This window comes from Cibotium barometz, chromosome 64 (assembly GCF_041138505.1).
Source record: "Cibotium barometz isolate CiBa-2024 chromosome 64, ASM4113850v1, whole genome shotgun sequence".
NCBI lineage: Eukaryota > Viridiplantae > Streptophyta > Polypodiopsida > Cyatheales > Cibotiaceae > Cibotium > Cibotium barometz.
The window spans coordinates 4,530,311-4,554,955 of NC_141109.1; the positions used below are offsets into that span (position 1 = coordinate 4,530,311).

General features: G+C 44.8%; 1 protein-coding gene across 1 annotated transcript; it reads left to right on the forward strand.

Annotated features, from left to right (window-relative positions):
* Positions 1-1,143: 1,143 nt before the first annotated feature.
* Positions 1,144-18,525, forward strand: LOC147603230 (uncharacterized). The gene is made up of 3 exons (XM_086796714.1): positions 1,144-1,305; positions 1,401-2,019; positions 18,482-18,525. The coding sequence occupies exons 1-3, from the start codon at positions 1,144-1,146 to the stop codon at positions 18,523-18,525; spliced, it is 825 nt and encodes a 274-aa protein (XP_086652840.1).
* The last annotated feature ends 6,120 nt before the right edge of the window (positions 18,526-24,645 follow it).

A 24,645-nucleotide genomic window follows, 5' to 3' on the forward strand; every position in this document is an offset into this window, starting at 1 on the left:
TCAAATCTCAGCCGTCGATCCTTCCCCAACCCTAGAATTAGGTGTGTATCTTGGCCGTATGTTGCACTAACCCTAATATCCAGAGCGTTAATCTTGCAAACCCTAAATTGCATGATGTTACCGAACCTCGATCGAGGTTATAAAACCGGAAAACTTTTTTTTTTGGCTCATTTTCACAAGTCGTTTTCACTCCCTTGCTCTCTCTTGATTTGGATTAGTGTTAGTGAGCCCATTAGCTTTGTTTTTAGCTTCATTAGTGCTACTTAGCACTAAGCATTAGACCTTTCACATTAGACCCTTCACATTGGACCCTTCACATTGGGCTTAGGTTTTAGCATGGAGGGCCACGAGGAGGGCCACGAGGAGGGCCGCTCATCTATTGCGGACCTCATCGCGGAGATAGACCGTGAGCTAGCGGCTATCCGTAGGAGTGCTAGAGACACTCCGTCTACATTACATATCGTGGCAGACTTGGAGGCGATGCTTGCGTCCCTTCGTAGCCTTCACGATATTGTTTATGTAGATGAGTGGATAGCCCACCATCGCGCTGCTCCGGTGTCACATGGCCTGACATATCGTCAGGTCTGTGATCTTGCTCCTATTAGGGATGGGGCTTTCCTAGATCTTTTCCTCGATAGTCGTGGGATGAGGCCCGGGGCGGGGAAGCCCCTCACTATTTCGCGGTGTTCGCATCCTCGTATGGCGGCACATATCTATAGTCGATATGTTGCCGCATATGGGAGGATGCCGAACAACCGCCAGATCCCCATATACTTTGCAAAGCAGTTATATGCGGAGTTTGTCTTAGGGGAGGAGGTCGATTACACCAGCCATCGTCCGGGTGGTGGTGCTGGCCGAGGCCGTCTCCAGGACCAGGGTAGGCGGCCTCCACCAGCACTTCGTGTAGCACCTGCCGCCACAGATCCTTCATTTGTGCCATTGTCGACAGTAGAGGCTCTTGGCACGCAGGTCGGCATTGACGTACGGAGTACCACGGAGAGCATCCAGCACGTGGTGCGCCTATTCTCACGAGCTATACCGACGACAGATGTGGAGGTATTTACATATATATTACGTCTTAAGTTTTTTTGGTCATTTATCTTCATGTTTATATGTACTTTTCTATATTTTTACATGAGCAGCATGGTTGATTGTGTCACGCAGGTTCCCACACCTGCCACTCAGAGGCTCACTCAGGAGTTGGTAGAGGCGAGAGCGGAGATAGACCGCCTCCGAGCTGCATTACAGATGGCAGAGGCAGCTACTGCAGAGGCACAGCATCTGAGAGAGTCCGACATCCAGCAGGTAGGTTTCTCTTGCACGTTTAAGTTACAAATTTCTTTAAGTAATACCTAATGAGAGACTAATCAAATATTTTAATGCTTTACTTTTTTGCGTAGGCTCGGACCGAGGTAGAGAGCTCCAGAGCTGAGGCACAGCATCATCAGATCATGGAGCAGATTGCCCAGCACAGGGCAGAGCAGCTGATGCTGCATGTTCGAGAGTATCGTAGATCATCCGATGTGACAGTGCCTTACCTACCGTTATATCCACGGCCTATCACAGAGGTTTTTCGACGACCTCTCCCTCAGGATGCACCTCCCTTCCTACGGGATGCGTGCTGCTGTTTATGTATCGAGGACATTGATAGTACAGGAGGATATGCCCTAGGATGTGGACATATTTTCCACTTGTCTTGCATCACCCAGGAGCTCGTCCGGTTCTCAGCATGCCCATCCTGCCGTGCACGCGTCGACTTAGCGACGTACAGGGTATTGGGCATCGATGATCTTCACCCAGGCCTTGTACGAGTAGATGCCAGGACTGGGAGGCCTGTCGACTTTACATCAGCTATGGACTTGGGACTCGACGCCTTCGACGATAGAGCCCAGGAGCCTGAGGTGCCTCCTGAGATAGAGTGGAGCTCACATGAGTTCGACGCTTACCAGAGAGTGCTACATGAGAGCCAGGTGATAGCATTTGAGCGCGTGGTTGGTGCTGGCCCTAGTGGCACAGCGGGTGATGGTGCTAGCAGCAGTGCTGCTTCTCATGAGCAGCGTGTCCTTACAGCAGAGGAGCTTACACGAGCAGAGTGGCAGACACGCACCATTGCAGATTATAGATTTTGGGTGTACAGACAGAGGCGTCTTGCATTAGCACGACGCAGAGAGAGAGAGAGGGCCATAGCAGCTTTTGGGACTCGTGAGCTCCCGAGTATACCGGCACCAGCTCACGATCCTTCCTTTGAGGCAGACCTCCCCGCAGACATTCGACGACCCCCGCAGCCGGCACAGCCTCCTCGACGTGCACAGCAGCCTCGACGCGCACGTCGACCGGCAGTTAGAGATGACGATTTTGATTGGGTTGCTGTTGATAGTGACTAAACTCAGACTAGCTGGGTTAGCTCACTTACATTGTACTTAGATTTTTGGGCAGTGACTAACCTCAGGCTAGCTGGGGTAGCTCATTTTCATTCTGATGTACTTATTTGATGTTTATATCATTATGAGTTTTCTCATTATTGAGTATCATTACATTTTAGTTGATGTTCTTGATTTTATTATATTTCTTAACACTTTTGCTATCATATTGTTTGTTGAAAATCTCCATGCCATCGTACCCAAACATGCTCCGATGGGGACCAAACTTTGCAAGCATGTGGGGGTGGGCCCCCCCCACATGCTTGCAAAGTTTGGTCCCCATCGGAGCATGTTTGGGTTGGCAATGTGCGCCCAGTGTGGTTTTTTCAAGTCTCTTGGTGCTTAAGAGGCCATGGAAAATCCGGGCCTTCCCCATACCATCGTACCCAAACATGCTCCGATGGGGACCAAACTTTGCAAGCGTGTGGGGGTGGGCCCCCCCCACATGCTTGCAAAGTTTGGTCACAATCAAAGCATGTTTGGGTTGGCAATCGGCGCCCAGTGCGGGTTTTTCAAGTCTCTTGGTGCTTAAGAGGCCATGGAAAATCCGGGCCTTCCCCATACCATCGTACCCAAACATGCTCCGATGGGGACCAAACTTTGCAAGCATGTGGGGGTGGGCCCCCCCCACATGCTTGCAAAGTTTGGTCCCCATCGGAGCATGTTTGGATTGGCAATCGGCGCCCAGTGCGGGTTTTTCAAGTCTCTTGGTGCTTAAGAGGCCATGGAAAATCCGGGCCTTCCCCATACCATCGTACCCAAACATGCTCCGATGGAGACCAAACTTTGCAAGCATGTGGGGGTGGGCCCCCCCCACATGCTTGCAAAGTTTGGTCCCCATCGGAGCATGTTTGGGTTGGCAATCGGCGCCCAGTGCGGGTTTTTCAAGTCTCTTGGTGCCTAAGAGGCCATGGAAAATCCGGGCCTTCCCCATACCATCGTACCCAAACATTCTCCGATGGGGACCAAACTTTGCAAGGATGTGGGGGGGGCCCACCCCCACATGCTTGCAAAGTTTGGTCACAATCAGAGCATGTTTGGGTTGGCAATGGGCGCCCCCAGTGCGGGTTTTTCAACTCTCTTGGTGCTTAAGAGGCCATGGAAAATCCGGGCCTTCCCCATACCATCGTACCCAAACATTCTCCGATGGGGACCAAACTTTGCAAGGATGTGGGGGGGGCTCACCCCCACATGCTTGCAAAGTTTGGTCACAATCAGAGCATGTTTGGGTTGGCAATGGGCGCCCAGTGCGGGTTTTTCAAGTCTCTTGGTGCTTAAGAGGCCATGGAAAATCCGGGCCTTCCCCATACCATCGTACCCAAACATTCTCCGATGGGGACCAAACTTTGCAAGGATGTGGGGGGGGCCCACCCCCACATGCTTGCAAAGTTTGGTCACAATCAGAGCATGTTTGGGTTGGCAATGGGCGCCCAGTGCGGGTTTTTCAAGTCTCTTGGTGCTTAAGAGGCCATGGAAAATCCGGGCCTTCCCCATACCATCGTACCCAAACATTCTCCGATGGGGACCAAACTTTGCAAGGATGTGGGGGGGGCCCACCCCCACATGCTTGCAAAGTTTGGTCACAATCAGAGCATGTTTGGGTTGGCAATGGGCGCCCAGTGCGGGTTTTTCAAGTCTCTTGGTGCTTAAGAGGCCATGGAAAATCCGGGCCTTCCCCATACCATCGTACCCAAACATGCTCCGATGGGGACCAAACTTTGCAAGCATGTGGGGGTGGGCCCCCCCCACATGCTTGCAAAGTTTGGTCCCCATCGGAGCATGTTTGGATTGGCAATCGGCGCCCAGTGCGGGTTTTTCAAGTCTCTTGGTGCCTAAGAGGCCATGGAAAATCCGGGCCTTCCCCATACCATCGTACCCAAACATTCTCCGATGGGGACCAAACTTTGCAAGGATGTGGGGGGGGCCCACCCCCACATGCTTGCAAAGTCTGGTCACAATCAGAGCATGTTTGGGTTGGCAATGGGCGCCCAGTGCGGGTTTTTCAACTCTCTTGGTGCTTAAGAGGCCATGGAAAATTCGGGCCTTCCCCATACCATCGTACCCAAACATTCTCCGATGGGGACCAAACTTTGCAAGGATGTGGGGGGGGCCCACCCCCACATGCTTGCAAAGTTTGGTCACAATCAGAGCATGTTTGGGTTGGCAATCGGCGCCCAGTGCGGGTTTTTCAAGTCTCTTGGTGCCTAAGAGGCCATGGAAAATCCGGGCCTTCCCCATACCATCGTACCCAAACATTCTCCGATGGGGACCAAACTTTGCAAGGATGTGGGGGGGGCCCACCCCCACATGCTTGCAAAGTTTGGTCACAATCAGAGCATGTTTGGGTACGATGGTATGGGGAAGGCCCGGATTTTCCATGGCCTCTTAAGCACCAAGAGACTTGAAAAAACCGCACTGGGCGCCCATTGCCAACCCAAACATGCTCCGATGGGGACCAAACTTTGCAAGCATGTGGGGGGGGCCCACCCCCACACGCTTGCAAAGTTTGGTCCCCATCGGAGCATGTTTGGGTACGATGGTATGGGGAAGGCCCGGATTTTCCATGGCCTCTTAAGCACCAAGAGACTTGAAAAACCCGCACTGGGCGCTGATTGCCAATCCAAACATGCTCCGATGGGGACCAAACTTTGCAAGCATGTGGGGGGGGCCCACCCCCACATGCTTGCAAAGTTTGGTCCCCATCGGAGCATGTTTGGGTACGATGGTATGGGGAAGGCCCGGATTTTCCATGGCCTCTTAAGCACCAAGAGACTTGAAAAAACCGCACTGGGCGCCGATTGCCAACCCAAACATGCCCTGATTGCGACCAAACTTTGCAAGCATGTGGGGGGGGCCCACCTCCACATGCTTGCAAAGTTTGGTCTCCATCGGAGCATCTTTGGGTACGATGGTATGGGGAAGGCCCGGATTTTCCATGGCCTCTTAAGCACCAAGAGACTAGAAAAACCCGCACTGGGCGCCCATTGCCAACCCAAACATGCTCCGATGGGGACCAAACTTTGCAAGCATGTGGGGGGGGCCCACCCCCACACGCTTGCAAAGTTTGGTCCCCATCGGAGCATGTTTGGGTACGATGGTATGGGGAAGGCCCGGATTTTCCATGGCCTCTTAAGTACCAAGAGACTTGAAAAACCCGCACTGGGCGCCGATTGCCAACCCAAACATGCTCCGATGGGGACCAAACTTTGCAAGCATTTGGGGGGGGCCCACCCCCACACGCTTGCAAAGTTTGGTCCCCATCGGAGCATGTTTGGGTACGATGGTATGGGGAAGGCCCGGATTTTCCATGGCCTCTTAAGCACCAAGAGACTTGAAAAAACCGCACTGGGCGCCCATTGCCAACCCAAACATGCTCCGATGGGGACCAAACTTTGCAAGCATGTGGGGGGGGCCCACCCCCACATGCTTGCAAAGTTTGGTCCCCATCGGAGCATGTTTGGGTACGATGGCATGGAGATTTTCAACAAACAATATGATAGCCAAAGTGTTAAAAAATATAATAAAATCAAGAACATCAACTAAAATGTAATGATACTCAATAATGAGAAAACTCATAATGATATAAACATCAAATAAGTACATCAGAATGAAAATGAGCTACCCCAGCTAGTCTGAGGTTAGTCACTGCCCAAAAATCTAAGTACAATGTAAGTGAGCTAACCCAGCTAGTCTGAGTTTAGTCACTATCAAGATAGAGATCTAGTCAGCAGCACCCTCTCTAGCTCTCAACTGCTCTAGAATGCTCTCATGGTCATCCACTCGAAGCCGAAAACGAGGGTGAGAACTGTGTTTTCGGCTCTGTACTCGAACAAGAGTGAGCCTGGTAGCAACCACTAGATGAGAGAACTGAAATGCCTCTAACTCCCACTTCCACTGCTGGAACTCAAGACTCCCCCGATGAAGTCGAATCTGCTGGTAGAACCGGCCTGCCACAATCATGCTATGGGCGTCATAAGAAAACCCATGATCATCCACTGTATCCTGGTCAAGCATGCACTTTGGCCTAGTGCAACTCATCAGATAGTAGTCTACTCCCTCGCTGTTTCCCTCACTGGCAATAACAGCAAATACATCACCCTCCTGTAACAAATCTGTCAGGTCATCATAACTGACCATGAACGCAGGACCTGTGTGCTCAACAGACACCACTGGATGTGAAGGATGCTCGGGGGAGAGGAATGTCTGTATCCATGCATCTGCCCATCCTCTCGAGGCACAATGTGACCAATCGCCATCCATACATGCTCCACAGAAGCATGCAAACCGTCGTGTGTAAATCGTGGGGGCCGCCATGCACGTGCTCCTGATGGAATGTAAGCCCAAGGTGCCAGGTACTGTGTCACAATCATGGGAGGCTCTGCGGTCAATCGTGCCACCATCCACATGCCAAAAAAATCTCCTGACAATCCGAGCATCACGTCTGGGGTACGATGATGCTGCACTCCCACACAAATGTTGGGAGCACCACTCGACTACGTGGCCCGCATCTCTGAACCGCTGAGCATCCTGTCGCAGCTGATGACGCCTCAAGGCACGTTTCACACACGCGCCTGCACCATCATGCTCACCCTTCCCGTGACCAGTCTCAAAGAATGACCAAATCACTGGGATACTAGACTGCACATGCCACCTATAAATCCATAAAAGATAGTCTTAGTTATTGTTTTCTTTAAGATGTTCTAGTGAATTTAGTTTAATTGAAAATGTAAGAAAGCCATAAGTACAACCTGTAGAGCCAATAGAATTGACGTGATGACTTGAACTGTGCGCCACAACCATCCGACCAAACCCATCGCTGGACATGTCTGATCCCACAATCTCCTAAAAAATCGTCATGGAGACGAAAGCAGTGTTGCACAAAATGTGCATCATGTGAACGATCATCACTGATATAGAAATGATACTCTCGAATAATGACACGGGTCTCGGGGGTACTCGCTATCCCATCTACATGAGCCTCTGCATGTCGATAGCTAATGTGGACCAAAATAGCAACCTGGTGAGGGAAGCAATACATACGTTTAGGACACAAAAAATCAATTAAGTAATGAAGCTCAAACATAAAACAAATAGTACAAAATATAACCATTACCTGCTCTGAGAAGTAATACTCAGATTGTATCTCCTGAAAAGGTGTGAAAGTGTAGTTCTCTGCTCAATCACAGAGACGACCACACCAATAGGAAACTCTGCTAGGCATGCTCGGAACTGACGATCCTGCCACTTGGCACAATGACTGTGCCGTATGTAGGGGTAGATCTGCTCCCTAAATGTGGCTGTGAAGTGACAACGTGGTGTATGTTTGTCCACGAGCTGCAACTTCCTGGACTGTCCACCACTCTGGAGCTGGTGTGTCACATACTCATAACGTTGCCATGCCACTATCTCTTGGTCACTTGCATCAAGATCTACCATCTGTAGATGTGCAAGTGAACCACATGATGTGCAATTGCTCTCCACACAAGGCATCCTATGGAACTGGGCATCCTCCGTGCGTGCACACAAAAGAGAGTGGATGAAATCACGTGGACTACGAGGCAACTCTCTATGCCCACTAAGAGAACGGAACACATCATAAAAAAGATTGAACTCAACATGGTAGCGACAACAACATGTGTCACGCTGACGTGAGTACCTCACAAACCAAGGCTTACACCCCTCAAATGACCTTTGCCCAATTTTAAGCTCTGGATACGAAGCTACAAACTGAGAATACAACTCAGTTTGGGACATTTCAAGAAAGCAAGCACCGTGCTCAATGAACACTCCTCTTGTCACTCTCTTACGCAAAGCTTTCTTGAAAACTGGCGATGCACGACAATTCTCCTCCCAAAAACTTTCTATCAAGGTTCTAGTGGTTTCATCTAGTAGGCGATCATGCCTAGCTACACGACCACTACTCGCCCACATAGCACCAACCTCATTGGCATCTAAACTTTGTCGCGTAATAGACCCAACTCTAAGTGCGTGTGGTGCTATGGAAAGGATGCGAGATGTGGCACTAACCTTACCCTTCATTTGGGAGCTACTTATGGCTGCCACAATAGCCCGTCGAGCAGCCAAAGCGTCCGCAGAGTTCCTCTTCTTGTTAACTATATAGGAATGACGAACACTTTGTAGCACCGCCATGCCAGCTCTCCTCTCTCTTCGACCTCCAATGTCGGAAAGCGCCCTGCAGTTGGCCATGTTGGGCAGATCAATCAAAGCATCAAGCACACATGCCTGTGATGAAGATGTGAGGTCTTTGAAATAGGATTGGAAGATTGCATGGGCACGACGATGTGCCCCTGACTTTGATAGTTCTTTCCTATCCACACGAAGGGCGCCCAAAGGAGGGGGGGTGGGTTCTTGTAGAAGAGAGGACTCAAGAAGGGCGGGTTCATGTGGATTATCTAAACTAAGGGGTAGTGGGGGGGAAGAGGGCGAAGGGAGAGGAAGTGGAAGAGGAGGAGCAAGGCTTGGATCATCGCCAACGGAAGGTGTTGCTCGTTGACGTGCTCTCCACTCTCTCTTTCTCTCACGAGCTACCCTTCTCCTCTCCTCCTCTTGAACTTGGTGGATGGGGGGGAGTCTAGTCCTATCACGTTTCCGACTCCTACGGCTTTGAGAACCCATTCTCAAGGAAGCTAAGAGAGAAAATATTATAAGGGCTCAATGATGGGATAGTACTACAGATAAGTGTGGGATAGTACTAGAGATGTGTGATTATATAGGAAAAATAGGTTATCCACTTCAAATCTCACTGGATTTCCTATCTAAGATTGATTGGATAACTAAGATAAACATAAAGATATTTAAAGATAAACTATTATCCACTTAAAAATTAATATTATTTATAATATTTATTAACAAGTCTAAATATTTATCATTACCAGATATATAAATATATATAAATATATCTTTAAAGAAATCTTTTATTTTATAATTATATAACTGCTTTTTTTAAATAAAGTATTTTTTTCATATTTTATTCAAAGGTTTATTCTACATAAAAAATTTTCAAGAAATATAAAAATAAAAAATTTATTTTTTTAAAATTAATAATATGATCTTTAATAATATTTTTATTGATCTAATCCCAAAATATAATCCTTTTAAATTAGTGATTTTAAATTCTTTTATTTAATAAGTTACATATATTTTATTATTTAAATTTCTATATTCTATTTCTCTAAATTACTAAATTAACTTTTCCAAAAATATGTTTTTGAAAAAAGAGGGGAGGTGGGAAGGAGATGCCACGTGTCACAAGCGTGCATGACACGTGGCATTCTCTTGACATGTGGCACTATTATGGTTGATGTGGCAATTCCATGATGTGGCATGCCATGTCACCATGTGCGAGGTGGCATGCAAAGGTGGCAAGATGATGTGGCATTAATGATGACTAGGATGATGAGGTGGGGAGTCAACTAGGTTGACCATGTTGACATGGAAGGTGGAGGTGGCAAGCTGAGGTGGCAAGCTGCTTATGTGGATCCTCTCGATGCTCACGTGGACATAAAGTGGCATGCATGTATAAGGTTTGGGCCTACCCAAGCCTCACACATGGAATGAAACCTAAGCTGTGAAGTTTACCAAGCCTAGATTTCCAAACCTAACTAGGATTGGTTTTAGACTTGAAAAGGGGAGAGTGGACACAATATGGGAATTTTCACTTGGGAGGATTGAAAATGGACCTTCCCATACTCAAATCAAGCCAAATTTTTTTTGATAAATTCATGGCAACAAGAGTATTGATCCCATGAGTTTTTAGATTGAAAGATTCAATATTTAATTTTCTAGAATTAAATTACTATTGATTTAATGGGCCTCTGACAGTCATAATAAATTTTCCAAAGTAAATCTACAAAAATCAAACCGTTAGATTTGTAATTTTATCTTATACCCACATTATACTAATCTTTCCCAATCTAATCATCACTAGATCCATACAATTTGAGCATTTTAAATGGTAGATGTGGTGGGAGGATAAAATAGTATGTTTTTTAACAATTCTAATATCTTTTAAATAATATAGAAAATAGTAGAACACATCAAAAATTACTCGATAAATCAAGTTAAGCTCTATGTTATTTGTATTTGTGAAATGCAAAGTGGGAACATCGTATGAGTAATAATGTAAAAGTTATAGGCAATTTACTCACATTCACTATACCTGTCTAAACCTAGGACAGGGCCTGTATACAAACTTGGTTCCCAAAGAAAAGGGGATTTGCAATTATTGGATATTCGATCAGATTATAGTTTTAGGTGCCCAACTTTGCATATGATGTTTCATTAGAAGACCTTGAAGTGAAACTCCTTGGCTAACTATGAGAGATTGGCTATTCTTCTTGAAAAAATGCCTGTTTTTCAGCTAAAGCCAAGGGCGCCCACGCCATGAAACTAGATAACCTCATCTTGCAACCACCCAAAAATCAGAAAATTGGTTGGCTACAGTGCAAAGTGAATATGATGCTATAATGAAGAATGGTACATGGTCTTTGTGTGATTTGCCTATTGGTAAAAAGGTCATTGGATGTAAGTGGGTTTTTAAGTTGAAACGAAAGCCAGATGGCAGTGTTGATCGCTATAAGGCTAGACTTGTTGCAAAGGGTTATGCTCAAGAAAAGGGCATTGATTTTGATGAGACCTTTGCTCCCACTTGTCGTATGACTACCATTCGTAGCATTTGTGCATTGGCAGCTCATAATGGTTGGAATGTACATCAATTGGACATAGAGACTGCGTTCTTGAATGGAGATTTGCATGAGGAGGTGTATGTATTGCAGCCTCGTGGTTTTGTTCAAAGAGGGCAAGAAAACAAAGTGTGCAGGTTGAAAAAGGCTTTGTATGGTTTAAAGCAAGCTCCACGAGATTGGTATGAAAAGATACATGCATATTTGACTGCACATGGTTTTCAGAATAGTCCAACAGAAAGCACTTTGTATGTTAAACGTGTGGATGATGTACATCTATTGCTCTCTATGTCGATGACATGCTGCTCACAGGACCAAATGAGTCATATTGCTGATTTTAAGGCTGATTTGAATGCCTCTTTTGAGATATCAAATTTGGGACATTTGCATCATTATTTGGGGATACAATTTAAGCAGTGTGATGGAGGTATTGCTGTGTGTCAGACAAAGTATATTGAGACATTGTTGTTGCAGAGATTTGGCCTTGAAGCCTGCAAGTCTATTGCTACTCCAATGGAGGGAGGTTTGAAATTGAGTCTTCATGATGCTGGAGATCACTTTGATGTCACACTCTATCAGACAGCTATTGGTTGCCTCATTTATGTATGCATTACGAAGCCGGACATTCAATTTGTAGTCTCATAGGTGAGCAGGCTTATGCATAGCCCAGGGTCTCAGCATTGGAAGGCACTTAAACGCATCTTTCACTACTTGAGTGGCACCATACATCTTGGGTTGTTTTATCCCAAGGGGGGATTGTTGCCGCCAGATTTACATGCTTTTTCAGACTCAGATTGGGCTAGTTACTATGACACAAGAGTGTCCAACCACAAGTGATTTTTGTTTCATGCTCGGTAGCTCATGCATATCTTGGTTGAGCAAGAAGCAACCTACTATGGCCACTTCTAATTGTGAAGCTGAGTACAGGGTAGCTTTCACAGAGCCAAGGTTGAGTGTGTGTGGCTTAGGTGGGTGTTGGACAGGAGTCTGCCACCTCTATCTACATTGACAGTGAGAGCGCATTCGCAGTTGCGAGAAACCTAGTTTTTCATGCTCGCACAAAGCACATTGAGGTGCATTATCACTATGTCAGGGAGAGACTATCAGTAGGAGAGATCAGCTTGGCCTATATGCCAACACAGGATCCCTCGCCGATCGCTTCCTCGTGAGAAGTTCGAAGCTTTCTGCAAAGCTTTGGGCTTGCTCCCCTTTGTGGACTGATCTACTTCGGGCATGGCACTTCCCTATACATGAGTGCCAGCTCTCGTTCACACCATCACTCTTCCCAGGGGGGATTTGTTGCCATATATATAGGCAGTGATATGTGTGAACACACTTAGGACTGTCGGGGTACTTTTTCCCTCTTTAGGAGGTTTTTTCCCCCGGTTTGTATATACGCCCATCAGGGCTAACTTACCTTTGTACATTAACACAATCTAATACACTGTGTGTTGTGTGCATTTTTGCTTCTTCTTCTCCAAGCTTTGTGCTCTAATGGGGACCAAACTTTGCTAGATTGTGGGTGATCCCGGCATTCTTGGAAAGTTTTCTGTCCATCGGATCATGTTTGGGTTAATTCTTAGCCCCCACTACGGATTTTTCAAGTCTCTTGGGTGCTTAGGAGGCCGTGGAAAATCTGGGACTTCCCCATTTAATCGTACCCAAACATACTCTGATGGGGACTAAACTTTGCAAGAATGTGGGGGTGGGTCCCCTCCACATTCTTACAAAGTTTGGTTCCCATGGGAGCATGTTTGAGTATGATGGTATGGGGAATCCATGGCTTTTCCATGGCCTCTTAAGAGACTTCAAAAATCTACATTGGGCGCTAAGACCTAACACAAATATGCTTAGATGACTTTGAAAGCATGTGGGATGGATTCCCCCCCACATGCTTGCAAAGTTTGGTCCCCATCGGATCATGTTTGGGTGTACGATGGTATGGGGCAGACTCGGATTTTCCATGGCCTCTTAAGCACCAAGAGACTTGAAAAATTTACATTGGGCGCTAAATACTAACCCAAACATTCTCCGATGGAGACCAAACTTTGCAAGCATGTGGGGAGGATCCACTCCCACATGCTTGCAAAGTTTGGTCCCCATCGGCGGATCCACCCCCACATGCTTGCAAATTTTGGTCCCCATCGGATCATGTTTGGGTACGATGGTATGGGGCAGACCCGGATTTTCCATGGCCTTTTAAGCACCAAGAGAGAAATTCGCACTGGGCGCTAAATACTAACCCAAACATACTCGGATGGGGACATAACTTTGCAAGTATGTGGGGGTGGGTCCCCTCCACATTCTTACAGAGTTTGGGCCCCATGGGAGCATGTTTAGGTATGATGGTATGGGGAAGCCATGGCTTTTCCATGGCCTCTTAAGCACCAAGAGACTTGAAAAATCTGCACTGGTGGGTGCTATGAACTAACCCAAATATGCTCAAATGGTGGCGACCAAACTTTGCATGCATGTGGTGGTGGGTCGTCCTGGCCACATGGTTGCAAAGTTTGGTCCCCACCGGAGCATGTTTGTACGATAGTATTGGGTTGACCTGGATTTTCCATGGCCTCTTAAGCACCAAGAAACTTGAAAAATTCACACTCGGTGCTAAATACTAACCCAAACATGCTCTGATGGGAACGAAACTTTGCAAGAATGTGAGCCAAACATGATTTGATGGTGATAAAACTTTCCAAGCATGTGGGGGTGGGTCCCTCCCACATTCTTGCAAAAAAGCTTCGGAGGATGTTTGGGTACGATGGTATGGGGAACCCTCAGATTTTCCATGGCCTCTTAAGCACTAAGAGACTTGAAAAACCCGCATTGGGCACTACAAACTAGCCCAAACATGCTCTGGGGACAAAACTTCGCAAGGATGTGGGGGTGGGTCCCCTCCACATGCTATGTTTCGGCGAATGATGTTTGGGTACTATGGTATGGGGCAGACCTGGCCTGTTAAGCACCAAGAGACTTGAAATACTCGCACTGGGCACTAAATACTAACCCAACCATGCTCCGATGGGTACCAAACTTTGCAAGCATGTGGGGGGATGGCCCCCTCGCATGCTTGCAAAGTTTGGTCTCCCCACCATCGGAGCATGTTTGCATATGATGGTATGGGGAAGACCCGGATTTTCCATGGCCTGTTAAGCACCAAGAGACTTGCAAAATCTGCACTGGGCGCTAAGAACTAACCCACACACGATCCGATGGGGAACAAACTTTGCAAGCATGTGGGGGTGGGATGTTTGAGTACGATGGTATGGGGAAGCCCCGGATTTTCCATGACCTCCTCACCACCAAGAGACTTGAAAAATCCGCACAAGGCACTAAGAACTAACCCAAACATGATCCGATGGGGACCAAACTTTACAAGCATGTGGGGGTGGGTACCCTCGCACATTCTTGCAAAGTAAGTTTGGTCCCCATCCAAGCATGTTTGGGTACGATGGTATGTGGAAGACCCAATTTTACAAGGCGCTAAGTACTAACCCAAACATGCTCTGGGGAACCAAACTTTGCAAGCATGTGGGGGTGGGTCCCCCCCACATGCTTGCAAAGTTTGGTCCCCATCGGGTCATGTTTGGGTTAGTTTTTAGCGCCCAGTGCGGATTTTTCAAGTCTCTTGCTGCTTAAGAGGCCATTGAAAATCCGGGTCTTTCCCATACCATCATACCCAAGCATGCTCTGATGGGGACCAAAGTTTGCAAGAATGTTGGCGAGACCCACCCCCACCTGCTTGAAAAGTTTTATCTCCATCGGATCATGTTTGGATTAGTTCTTAGTGCCCACTGTGGATTTTTCAAGTCTCTTGGTGCTTAGGAGGCCATGAAAAATCCGAGGCTTCCCCATACAATTGTACCCAAACATACTTTGATGGGGACCAAACTTTGCAAGAATGTGGGGGGTGGGTCCCCTTCACATTCTTGCAAAGTTTGGTCCCCATGGGAGCATGTTTGGGTATGATGGTATGGGGAAGCCATGGCTTTTCCATGGCCTCTTAAGCACCAAGAAACTTGAAAAATCTCCACTGGGCGCTAAGAACTAACCCAAAAATTCTCTGATGGTAGGGGACTAGAGCTTGCAAGCATGTGGGGGTGGATCCCCCCCACATGCTTGCAAAGTTTGGTCCCCACATCGGATCATGTTTGGGTACGATGGTATGGGACAGACCCGGATTTTCCATGGCATCTTGAGCACCAAGGGACTTGAAAAAATCACCTTGGGTGCTAAATACTAATCCAAACATCCTCCTATGGGAACCAAACTTTGCACGCATTGGTGGTGGGTCCCCCCACATGCACGCAAAGTTTGGTCCCCATTGCATCATGGTTGGGTACGATGGTATGGAGCAGACCCGGATTTTCCACGGCCTCTTAAACACTAAGAGACTTGAAAAATTCACACTGGGCGTTAAAAACTAACCCAAACATGCTCCGATGTAGGGACCAAACTTTGCATGCATGTGGGGGTGGGTCCCCCCACACATGCTTGCAAAGTTTGGTCCCCATTAAAGCTTGTTTGGGTACGATGGTATGGGAAAGACCCGGATTTTCCATGGCCTCTTACGCACCAAAAGAGACTTGCAAAATCTGTACTCGGCACTAAGACTAACCCAAACATGATCCGATGGGGACCAAACTTTGCAAGCATGTGGAGGGAACCTACCCCCACATGCTTGCAAAGTTTGGTCCCCACGATCGGAGCACAAGCTTATCCATGCCTCCCATCCTCATGACAATGATATGCCTGAAGTATGCCTTGGTTTTAGCCTCCTATGTTCTTTGATAGATTGCCCACAAGCAACCCAATTATGCCTTAAACTGCCTTACTAATGGCCACTACAGGAGCAGCCAATCGCCACCCAAAAAAATTGCCAATTATGCCTCATGTTATGATCCTCTTCTCTACTGGGATGAATCGCTCTCAATATAAGTTAACTAGCCTCTTCTCTACTGGGATGAATCGGTCTCAATATAAGTTAACTAGCCATTACCAAAGATATCAAAATTAAAAAACATGCTAGCTTCTCGTTCGAATTATGCAGTCGGTTTCACCACCTAAAGTGGGTTGGCTCCATACGGCTGAGTATGCATCAACAAGATACCAAGAAAAAATAGAAATGACATCACCCTCTCAAGGCTAATTAGCAGATAACACCCAAGAAACAAAGCCGACTCTGCATCAACTCGCCACCATCTCAGCGTAGCACACAAAAGACTCTATAGCGGATGACCAACTCATCCCCGTTTTATAGCCTTTGCTTGCCTTAGAGTTTTCATTGCCTTTCTCAGCTTTCCAGCATCGCCTCTTCTTTCCACGAATCTTTGCAGTTTAATGCGGCCATATCATCCTTTTTCTCTTTCTCCAAGTTGGCGAATGCAGGACTCCATGCCTCCTCTCCTTTCTCCAAATCCTTCTATAGTGAGACAACCACTCTATGTGGTCATGCCACCACTAATTTATCTCCTTGTGGTGCAAGAAATCATCCTCCTCCCTTGCTTTCTTGTATAGATTTCTAAGTTTCTTCATACATTGGTTAACCGCACCTCCCATCGTATCTTTATTTTTATCTTAAAAACTTAGTGCTAAATCTTGTTTAAGCTTTCCTTTTTTTAAAATAAATAAATCCCGTATACTAGGCTCCTTTAAAAGGTGCTACACACTTCTAAAATTCATCATGATGAAGTGCTAAGAAGGATTTCACAAGTACTTCAACCATGGAATGACTAACAATATTGGCTTTATTTCCACCAAAGGCTAGGCACTCTCTGGGCTAGCTTTGAATTTATCCATTAGCAATAAAATTTCACGTTGCCAACCCTTAGCAAATTCACAGCCAATCCAAAGCATGGCCATGATGAATTCCAGGCTGCCTTGTCCATGGCCTCCTATATGAGAAGATAAAAAAAATTGTCTACCAAAAGTTTGGTATAATACCATTATGTAAGTGTGCATTGTGCACCCTCAAAATTTTAGCTGCCAATCTTTGAGGCTCCATTGACTTTAGCATATCACCTTGATGTCAGCACCATAGGCTATCTTTTGAGAGATATTTTTCAAAGAGATCCACCCTATTTTCCTCATGCAATCATATCATGTTATATGTACAATGATGATATCATAGTAAAAATATATTCTAGCTAAAATCTCACAACAATCCGAGTATTATTATGTGCGTTCTAGGATTCACAAAACCACTCAACATCACCAGCTCCACTCCCAGTCTTAGGGTTTGATATGGAGTCTTCTAAAATACAAAAAGAATCAAGCTGTGTGAATTAAAGAGTTCTTCTATAGATTTGGTTCAATTTTGTGTTACCTATTGGGGTTCTTTTGAAAACAAGGCTTTGTAGACTTATTCAAGTCAACAACCCACAATCCTAGCTTCTTGAGGTAAGAGCTTATTACTTTCTATTATGTTTTAAGGGCTTAATATTTTTTGGGTTTTATTCTTTAAAGGTTATTTCTAAGCATGCATAGAGCTCTCAGTGCTATATACATGCGTTGAGAGCTCAATGCATACATAGAGCTCTCCATGCATGCATAGAGCTCTCCATGCATGCATAGAGCTTTTAAGGTTTTGTATTTTTTGGGTTTTATGCTTTTAGGGTTAGCATAGAGCTCTCAATTCTCTCAATGCATGCATAGAGCTCTCAATGCATGTATAGATCTCTCAATGCACTAATCAATTTGTTTAATCTTATGTTTTGTAATTAATCACTTAGTTCAACCTTATCTTTCGTAGGTCTTACACTAATCCTCTTCTTCGACTTCATAAAAAAGAGGTAAGCCCTCTTCATTCTTCTAATCGTTTATGTTTTTTTCTACGTTTATTTCATTCTTGGGTGCCGGTTTTAGTTTTAGTTTAGGCTTGCATAAAGCTTTATGTACTGGCTTTGCAAGCTTCTGTAATAGCTTGCAAGATTTATACATAGGCTTATATAGAGCTTATGCATAGGCTTCCATAAAGCTTCTTTGCAAGATCTATGCACAGACTTAGAACATTATGCATAGGCTTGCAAGGTCTATGCATAGGCTTGTAAGTTTTATGCATAGGCTTACATAAAGCTTCTTGTAAGATTTATGCATAGACTCTAAAGCTTATGCATAAATCTTCTTGCAAGCTTTATGCATAGGCTCTATGCATAGTCTTGCTTGCATAAATATTCTTGCAAGCCTTATGCATAGACTCTATGCATAGGCTTGCATAAACCTTATGCATAAAGCTTCTTGCAAGCTCTATGCATAGGCTTGCATAAATCTTATGCATAAAGCTTCTTGCAAGCTCTATGCTTCTTGTAAGCTCACTTTGTTTAATCTACTAATCCCTTTGTTTAATCTTATGTTTTGTAGGTCTTACACCAATCATCTCCTTTGGCTTCACAAAAAAGAGATAAGCCCTCTTTTTATTTTAATTATTTATGCAAGTTCTACATTTATTAGATCCTTGGGTGTTGGGTATAAGTTTAATTTAGGCTTGCATAAAGCTCTACGTATAGGCTTGCAAGCTTATTCATAGGCTTGTGAGCTCTATGCATAAAGCCTATGAATATGCTCATAGGGTTTATGGATAGGCTCTATGTATAAATCCTTTGAATAGGCTCATAGGATTTATGCATAGGCTTGCAAGCTTTATGCATAAGCTCTACACATAGGCTGTACGTAAGAAGCTTTAAACAAGCCTATGCAAAAGCTTGCATAAAGCTTATGCATAAAGATTCTTGCATAGAGCTTATGCATAGGATTTATGCATAGAGACTATGCATAAAGTTTATGCATAGGCTCTATGTATAAAGCGTATGCATAAGAGCCTATGCAGAACTATGTGAAAGAGCTTTATGCATAGAGCGTATGCAAGATTATGCATAGAGACTACGCATAGTACTTTATGTGTAGTCTCTATGCTGCATATAGCCTATCTGTAGAGCTTTATGCACAAGGGGCTATTCTTAGGCTCTATATGTAGGCTCTATGCATAGCACATATGCAAGCTTATACATAAGAGCTTTATGCGTAGAGCCTATGCATATAGTTTTATGCATAAGTGCCTATGTGTAGACTCTATGCGTAGCTTTATGCATAGGCTCTATGCGTAGCTTTATGCATAGGCTCTATGCATAGCTTGATGTGTAGGCTTTATGCGTAGGTTCTATACAAAGATTTATACATAAGCTCTATGCATAGGCTCTACGCATAAGCTTCATGCATAGCTATTTATGAATGTTTCATGCTTGGAGAAATTGACTCTTATGCATATATTTGGTTTGGGTTATATATATAGGCAATGTCGATCGACCCATCACACAAGACCGAGATGTCGAGAACCTGTTCAATATCATTAACCATTGATATGGGTAATAGGCATGGACTTAGTTCTCATAGACACATGTATGTTTTGACATCCCTTTTCCTTTATGCATTTTGTAAATTAATTCTTTTAATCTTATATGCATGCTAAAATACCATTAACCCAATCGACTCCATATGGGTAATCTACTCCATATGGCCGGTCATCTCCATGTGGATAGTCCAATCCATTGATAGGCGCATGTCCAAGTGGATAGTCCAATCCATTGATAGGTGCATGTCCAAGTGGTGTAGACCTTTCACACTATGGTTGTGATGAGCCTACACTACCAATGTCGACTAGACCCACCCCACTCCCTCACGTTCATCTTCAACACGATGTCGTATAGGGAGTTTGGGGGGTCTGGTAGACGTAGTAGTGAAGGGGGAGGGAGGGTGATTTTTCTTTGGCACAAGCAGCACTAGGTCTCTCGAGTCATCTCCTCAAAATAGGGGGATTCATCATTTGCACATTTTGAGCCACCCCTGTAAGAGCCAATCCACAATTTGATCCACGAGCCCTACCATATAATGTGGATGTTGATATGGCCCTCATGATGGATGCACAAGGGAAGCAAGTCAACAAAACGGATGCATATACTTGCTAATGTAGAGTTCACAAACTCCTTTAAGAAGTGGGAAGCACAAGATGAGCTCTCAAAGTAATATATTATTGATGTGCTCAAGGTTGAGTTTGTTATTCTACATGCAAGTCTTGCCTTCTTAAAGGACTTGATGAAGAAGAGGATAAAGCTTTTCTCTAATAGGAGAGCAAAAATTAAGAGAGTGACCAAGAACAACATGGAGAAGCTAAGCATTTGCTCGCAGAGGAGTGGAGGCAAGGGCGGAGCTTTGTGAGAAAGCATCCATGTGCTTTTCAAACAACAAGCGACAACAAGTGCTTCACGACTATGGAAGCAAGGAGCATCACACTTTGGCTCGGGAGGAAAATCCTCCTTTTCCTTTTCCTCTTTCATTTCTTTTGAAACTATTTCCTTTAACTAATTGTATCTTTTTTTTTTAAATGTATAGGAAGATTGTTGGACATGGCCCAACAAAAGAAGAGTTGTTTTACCATATGTCATTGAATTGCTCAAACTTGTATTCTCCTGTTACTATTTAAACTAAAATGGGATAGAAGATTGGAGGCAATCCCCTAATCTGTCCAAAAAAAAAAGATTTCCCAGTGCCACTTTAGGAGTGTCGTTTTATAGTAGCAAGTAAGTGACATTTAACTGATGGTATAATCATCGGTAAAATGCCATAGAGCGGCAATACTCATATTGTCGAACAAATACCATGATCGTTTATAGCAGTATTTCCATCCCAACATGCCGCCTAGTTTTATTCATAAAAGTGACGATGGAAGCATCGCTCTAAAAGCCCCCATTATGTTGTAGTGTGGGGTTTGAGAGATGGAGAGGCCAGGTTGAGGCTTTGTAGGGGGGCTGACTTGGGTATCCAAATGTGGGTGCTAGCCTTAGACAATGCACACATACCCATATGTTTTCCCTTACTTCAAACCAAAGATTATGCATATAAGATGAATTTCCATGATATTTATGGTGCCCCTGTTTTGTGCTGTCTGTCTGGCGTGGGTGGTGTGGTGAACAGTGAGAAGTGTTCTAGTTGATGGATTTTTAATTCAAAAGTGTCAATTCTCATCTAAATTGAGTTTATGCATAAGAGATGGAATTTTAATTCAAAAGTGTCATTTTCATTTAAAATGAATTTATGCATAGGAAGATGCATAAAAGATTGATTTTTAAATGAGATGTGATAATATGTAATAAGATGCGTATGGGAAGTGATAGGATGTGAGAAGAGATGTATGAGATGTGATAAGATGTTATAAGATGTGTATGAGATGTGATAGGATATGATAAGAGGTGTATGAGATGTGATAGAATGTGTTAAGATGAGTTAGGATGTGTTAAGATGTGTATGGGACGAGGTAGAGAGTGTATCTGATGGGATAAGATGTATATGGGATGTGTTAGGGCGAGAATGGATGTAGTATGGATGTATGGATGTAGATACGGATGTATGTATGTATGTGGATGTGGATGTATGAATGAGGATGTGAAAATGGATGTATGTATGTAGATGTGGATGTATGGATGTGAATGTGAATGTGAATGAAGATGTGGATGTGGATGTATGGATATAGATTCGGATGTAGATGTATGTATGTGAATGTGGATGTATGAATGAGAATGTGAAAATAGATGTATGCATGTAGATGCGTATGTATAAATGTGAAATTGGGATGTATGTATAATGTGGATGTGAAAATAGATGTATGCATGTAGATGCGTATGTATGAATGTGAAATTGGATGTATGATGTGGACGTACGAACATGGATATGTATGTAGAATAATGAATGTGAATGTGTATGTGAAATAATGTGTAGTCTATATGAGTGAATGGATGAGAATGAGTACACATTGAATGGAATAGGGAATAAGTAATGTGGTCCGAGAGTGGATAATGTGGAAAGACGAGAGTTCGTTATAGAAACTGTATTTTGTGACTGTTTGTAAATGACTGTTTGTAAATGACCGTATTTTGTGACTGTTTGTAAATGATTGTTTTATGTCAAGAATGTTGGGGAAGCATTTTGACCGTCTTGAGGATTAAGGTCATGAAGACCGAACTGATAAAGTTGCAACTGCTGACGGAGAGTCAATGGAGGACGTCTCGCGTAGCAAGGTCGATCGAGGTCGATTTAAATGGTGAGCTTCCGGTATGGTGGATGAGGGACCAAGGAAGCGGCCTATGAGTGAAGCGCTAGGTCACCTGCGAAGGATCCTAGAGGGTGCTAACCATACGGTGCTCGGGCTCTGGGTCGCCGAAGATATCCACACGTGCGTCGTGGAAGATATTGGAACAAGGAGTAAGAGTTGTTTTCTGAAACCGGGCATGGATGTGGTTGATTGACCTTGCTGGTCCTCAACGGATGAGTCCATGGCTCTTTTATATGGATCTGTGGGTTGATCTTGCTGATCTTCCACGGAGATTCCATTCTATTATATGAATATATTGCCGGTTACTATGAGCTAGGAACTATGGAAAAGGCCCCTGAGTGAACAGGAGGTGAGCGTTCTGGTTGCCAATGATGCCATAAGTACACCGATGAATGAATGACGGGAAATAAGGATTCAACCAAAGACTTTGAGGATTGTCACTAGTGACATAATGGTTTCATTAAAGGATTGTTTGAAAGTTAATTGATGCTGAGAAAAAGGCAATTTCATATTGGGTGTGTAAGTGGTGTGACTAGTTTTATGTTTGTATGAACTTCCGGCTAGGGGGCCTAGGAACTCTTTTCCCTGGTACCCGGGACAAAACCTAACCAAATTCCTAATTGGATCCCATCACTACAGTGGTTGGGAGGTTGGCTAACCCATGGGACTGGATGGGGTTAGGCTGGACTGATGGATCCGTAAATCAAGACTCAATTTCTGTTATTACGATAGATGAAGTAAATCTCGGATAGTAATTGTTCTATGGATAGGAATCAACGGCTGTGCCTCTTGATGGGGAAAAAAGCGTTGATCCCAATGATCCAAGTGCAAGTTTCGTCCTTGATTGACCAAGTACCTTTAAAGGTGCAGTCGGATCAGTTTGATCAGTAATGGTCTTGACTACGTTAGAGTAAAAAGTTATCCTGGTGGAATCGCCCGTGCTTTCCGGATAAAGGAAGTTTTTCCGGGTTTGGTTTTGGAAAAACCGACGGATTAGTCTTTTGTCCGGATATCTGTGGACGAGGCCCCGAGTGTGGGACCCTGGCCCGTGCAAGAAAGGCTACTTCCGCTACTAGCACCCTGAATCCGTTGCGCGGTGGAAATAGGGATTTCACAATTTGACATCTTGCCGCCAGACACATAAATTTACCACAAACAACACTCTGGTTTGTCCTGCACAAACTGCTGTATTTTCTACAGCGGTACTGTACTACACTCAAATGTCACAACCAGTGACCTCAATGTGCATACATACATCCAATGGCAACTGTTTGACCTCCTTGCAGCACACATAATGTCTGCACAACCAATCTATCTTCCTGCAGTTCTTAAAACAAAGTTCTGCATAGAATCGATGACTTACCCGTCCTGTGCTCGAAATCGCCTGCTTTTCGAAAACGGAGGTCCTAACGCGCCCGAAATGCATTTTCGGCCCAAAAATTTTTGTCCAATGGGACCGTATAGTTGCCCTATAGCTTTATAGCCCGCGAAGAAAATCAGAGATTGTTTGCCGGTGCCTCCCGTAGAGCTCCCGACAAGGGTGTAGTCACCAATACAAAAATAGGGAAGAGTAGATGAAGCTCTTACCCTCGTACCGCTTCCTATGCTTCTCTTGCTTGCAGCTCAGCGAACCAGGCTCTGATACCATGAAAAGATGCAGGGGAGAAGAGAGCTTGAACTCTTGCAACAAGCACACACACACTCATAAAACCCTAAAAGAGAACACACAAGGTGAGAGGCTGAAAATCTTCTTCTTCTTCACACAACATTCAACACCCCATATGCAAAGATAAGAGTACACACAATATGAAAAAGGTACTCAACCAAATACATACTAGGGTTCTCTATAGTGTGAACCCAACTAAATGAGCAGGCGCTATAACTATGCCAACCTGTCATCCCACTAGCCGCATATCACCCATGATCTCACCAACCATGCCAGTGGTGTAAGTATGGGGCCTATCCCCCAGGCAGGTCATTAGTGTCCACCGCCTCACTAGATGAGCTCGATATCTCAACACCAGCTTGCCACCTACCCATGCAAAGCATTCCATGGTGGTCCTAGTCCTCATTCTGCCAATCACAAGGTGCGGACCACATCTATCCACTACCTATTTTTGAAGTGTCCATGCCACTTCCACAACTAACAGAGGCCTCCATGTTGCCTCGACAAGCTACCTACCACTACTCAATGCTTATCTCACCAATATTCCCTGCGTCCACGAGCAATGGGATGCCACTTAATTTGTTTTGGCTACTTCATGGAGTATCTTCAACCATCCACACCTTTCCACCCTAGTAGGTACTTTACACTAACTTGGGTGACGTGAGAACATGGTCATTATTAGGAAGGGTGGTATGTTAAAGCCGCTCCATAGACTAGCATGGTTTCACCTACTTGACCTATCGTAATAAGGCACTC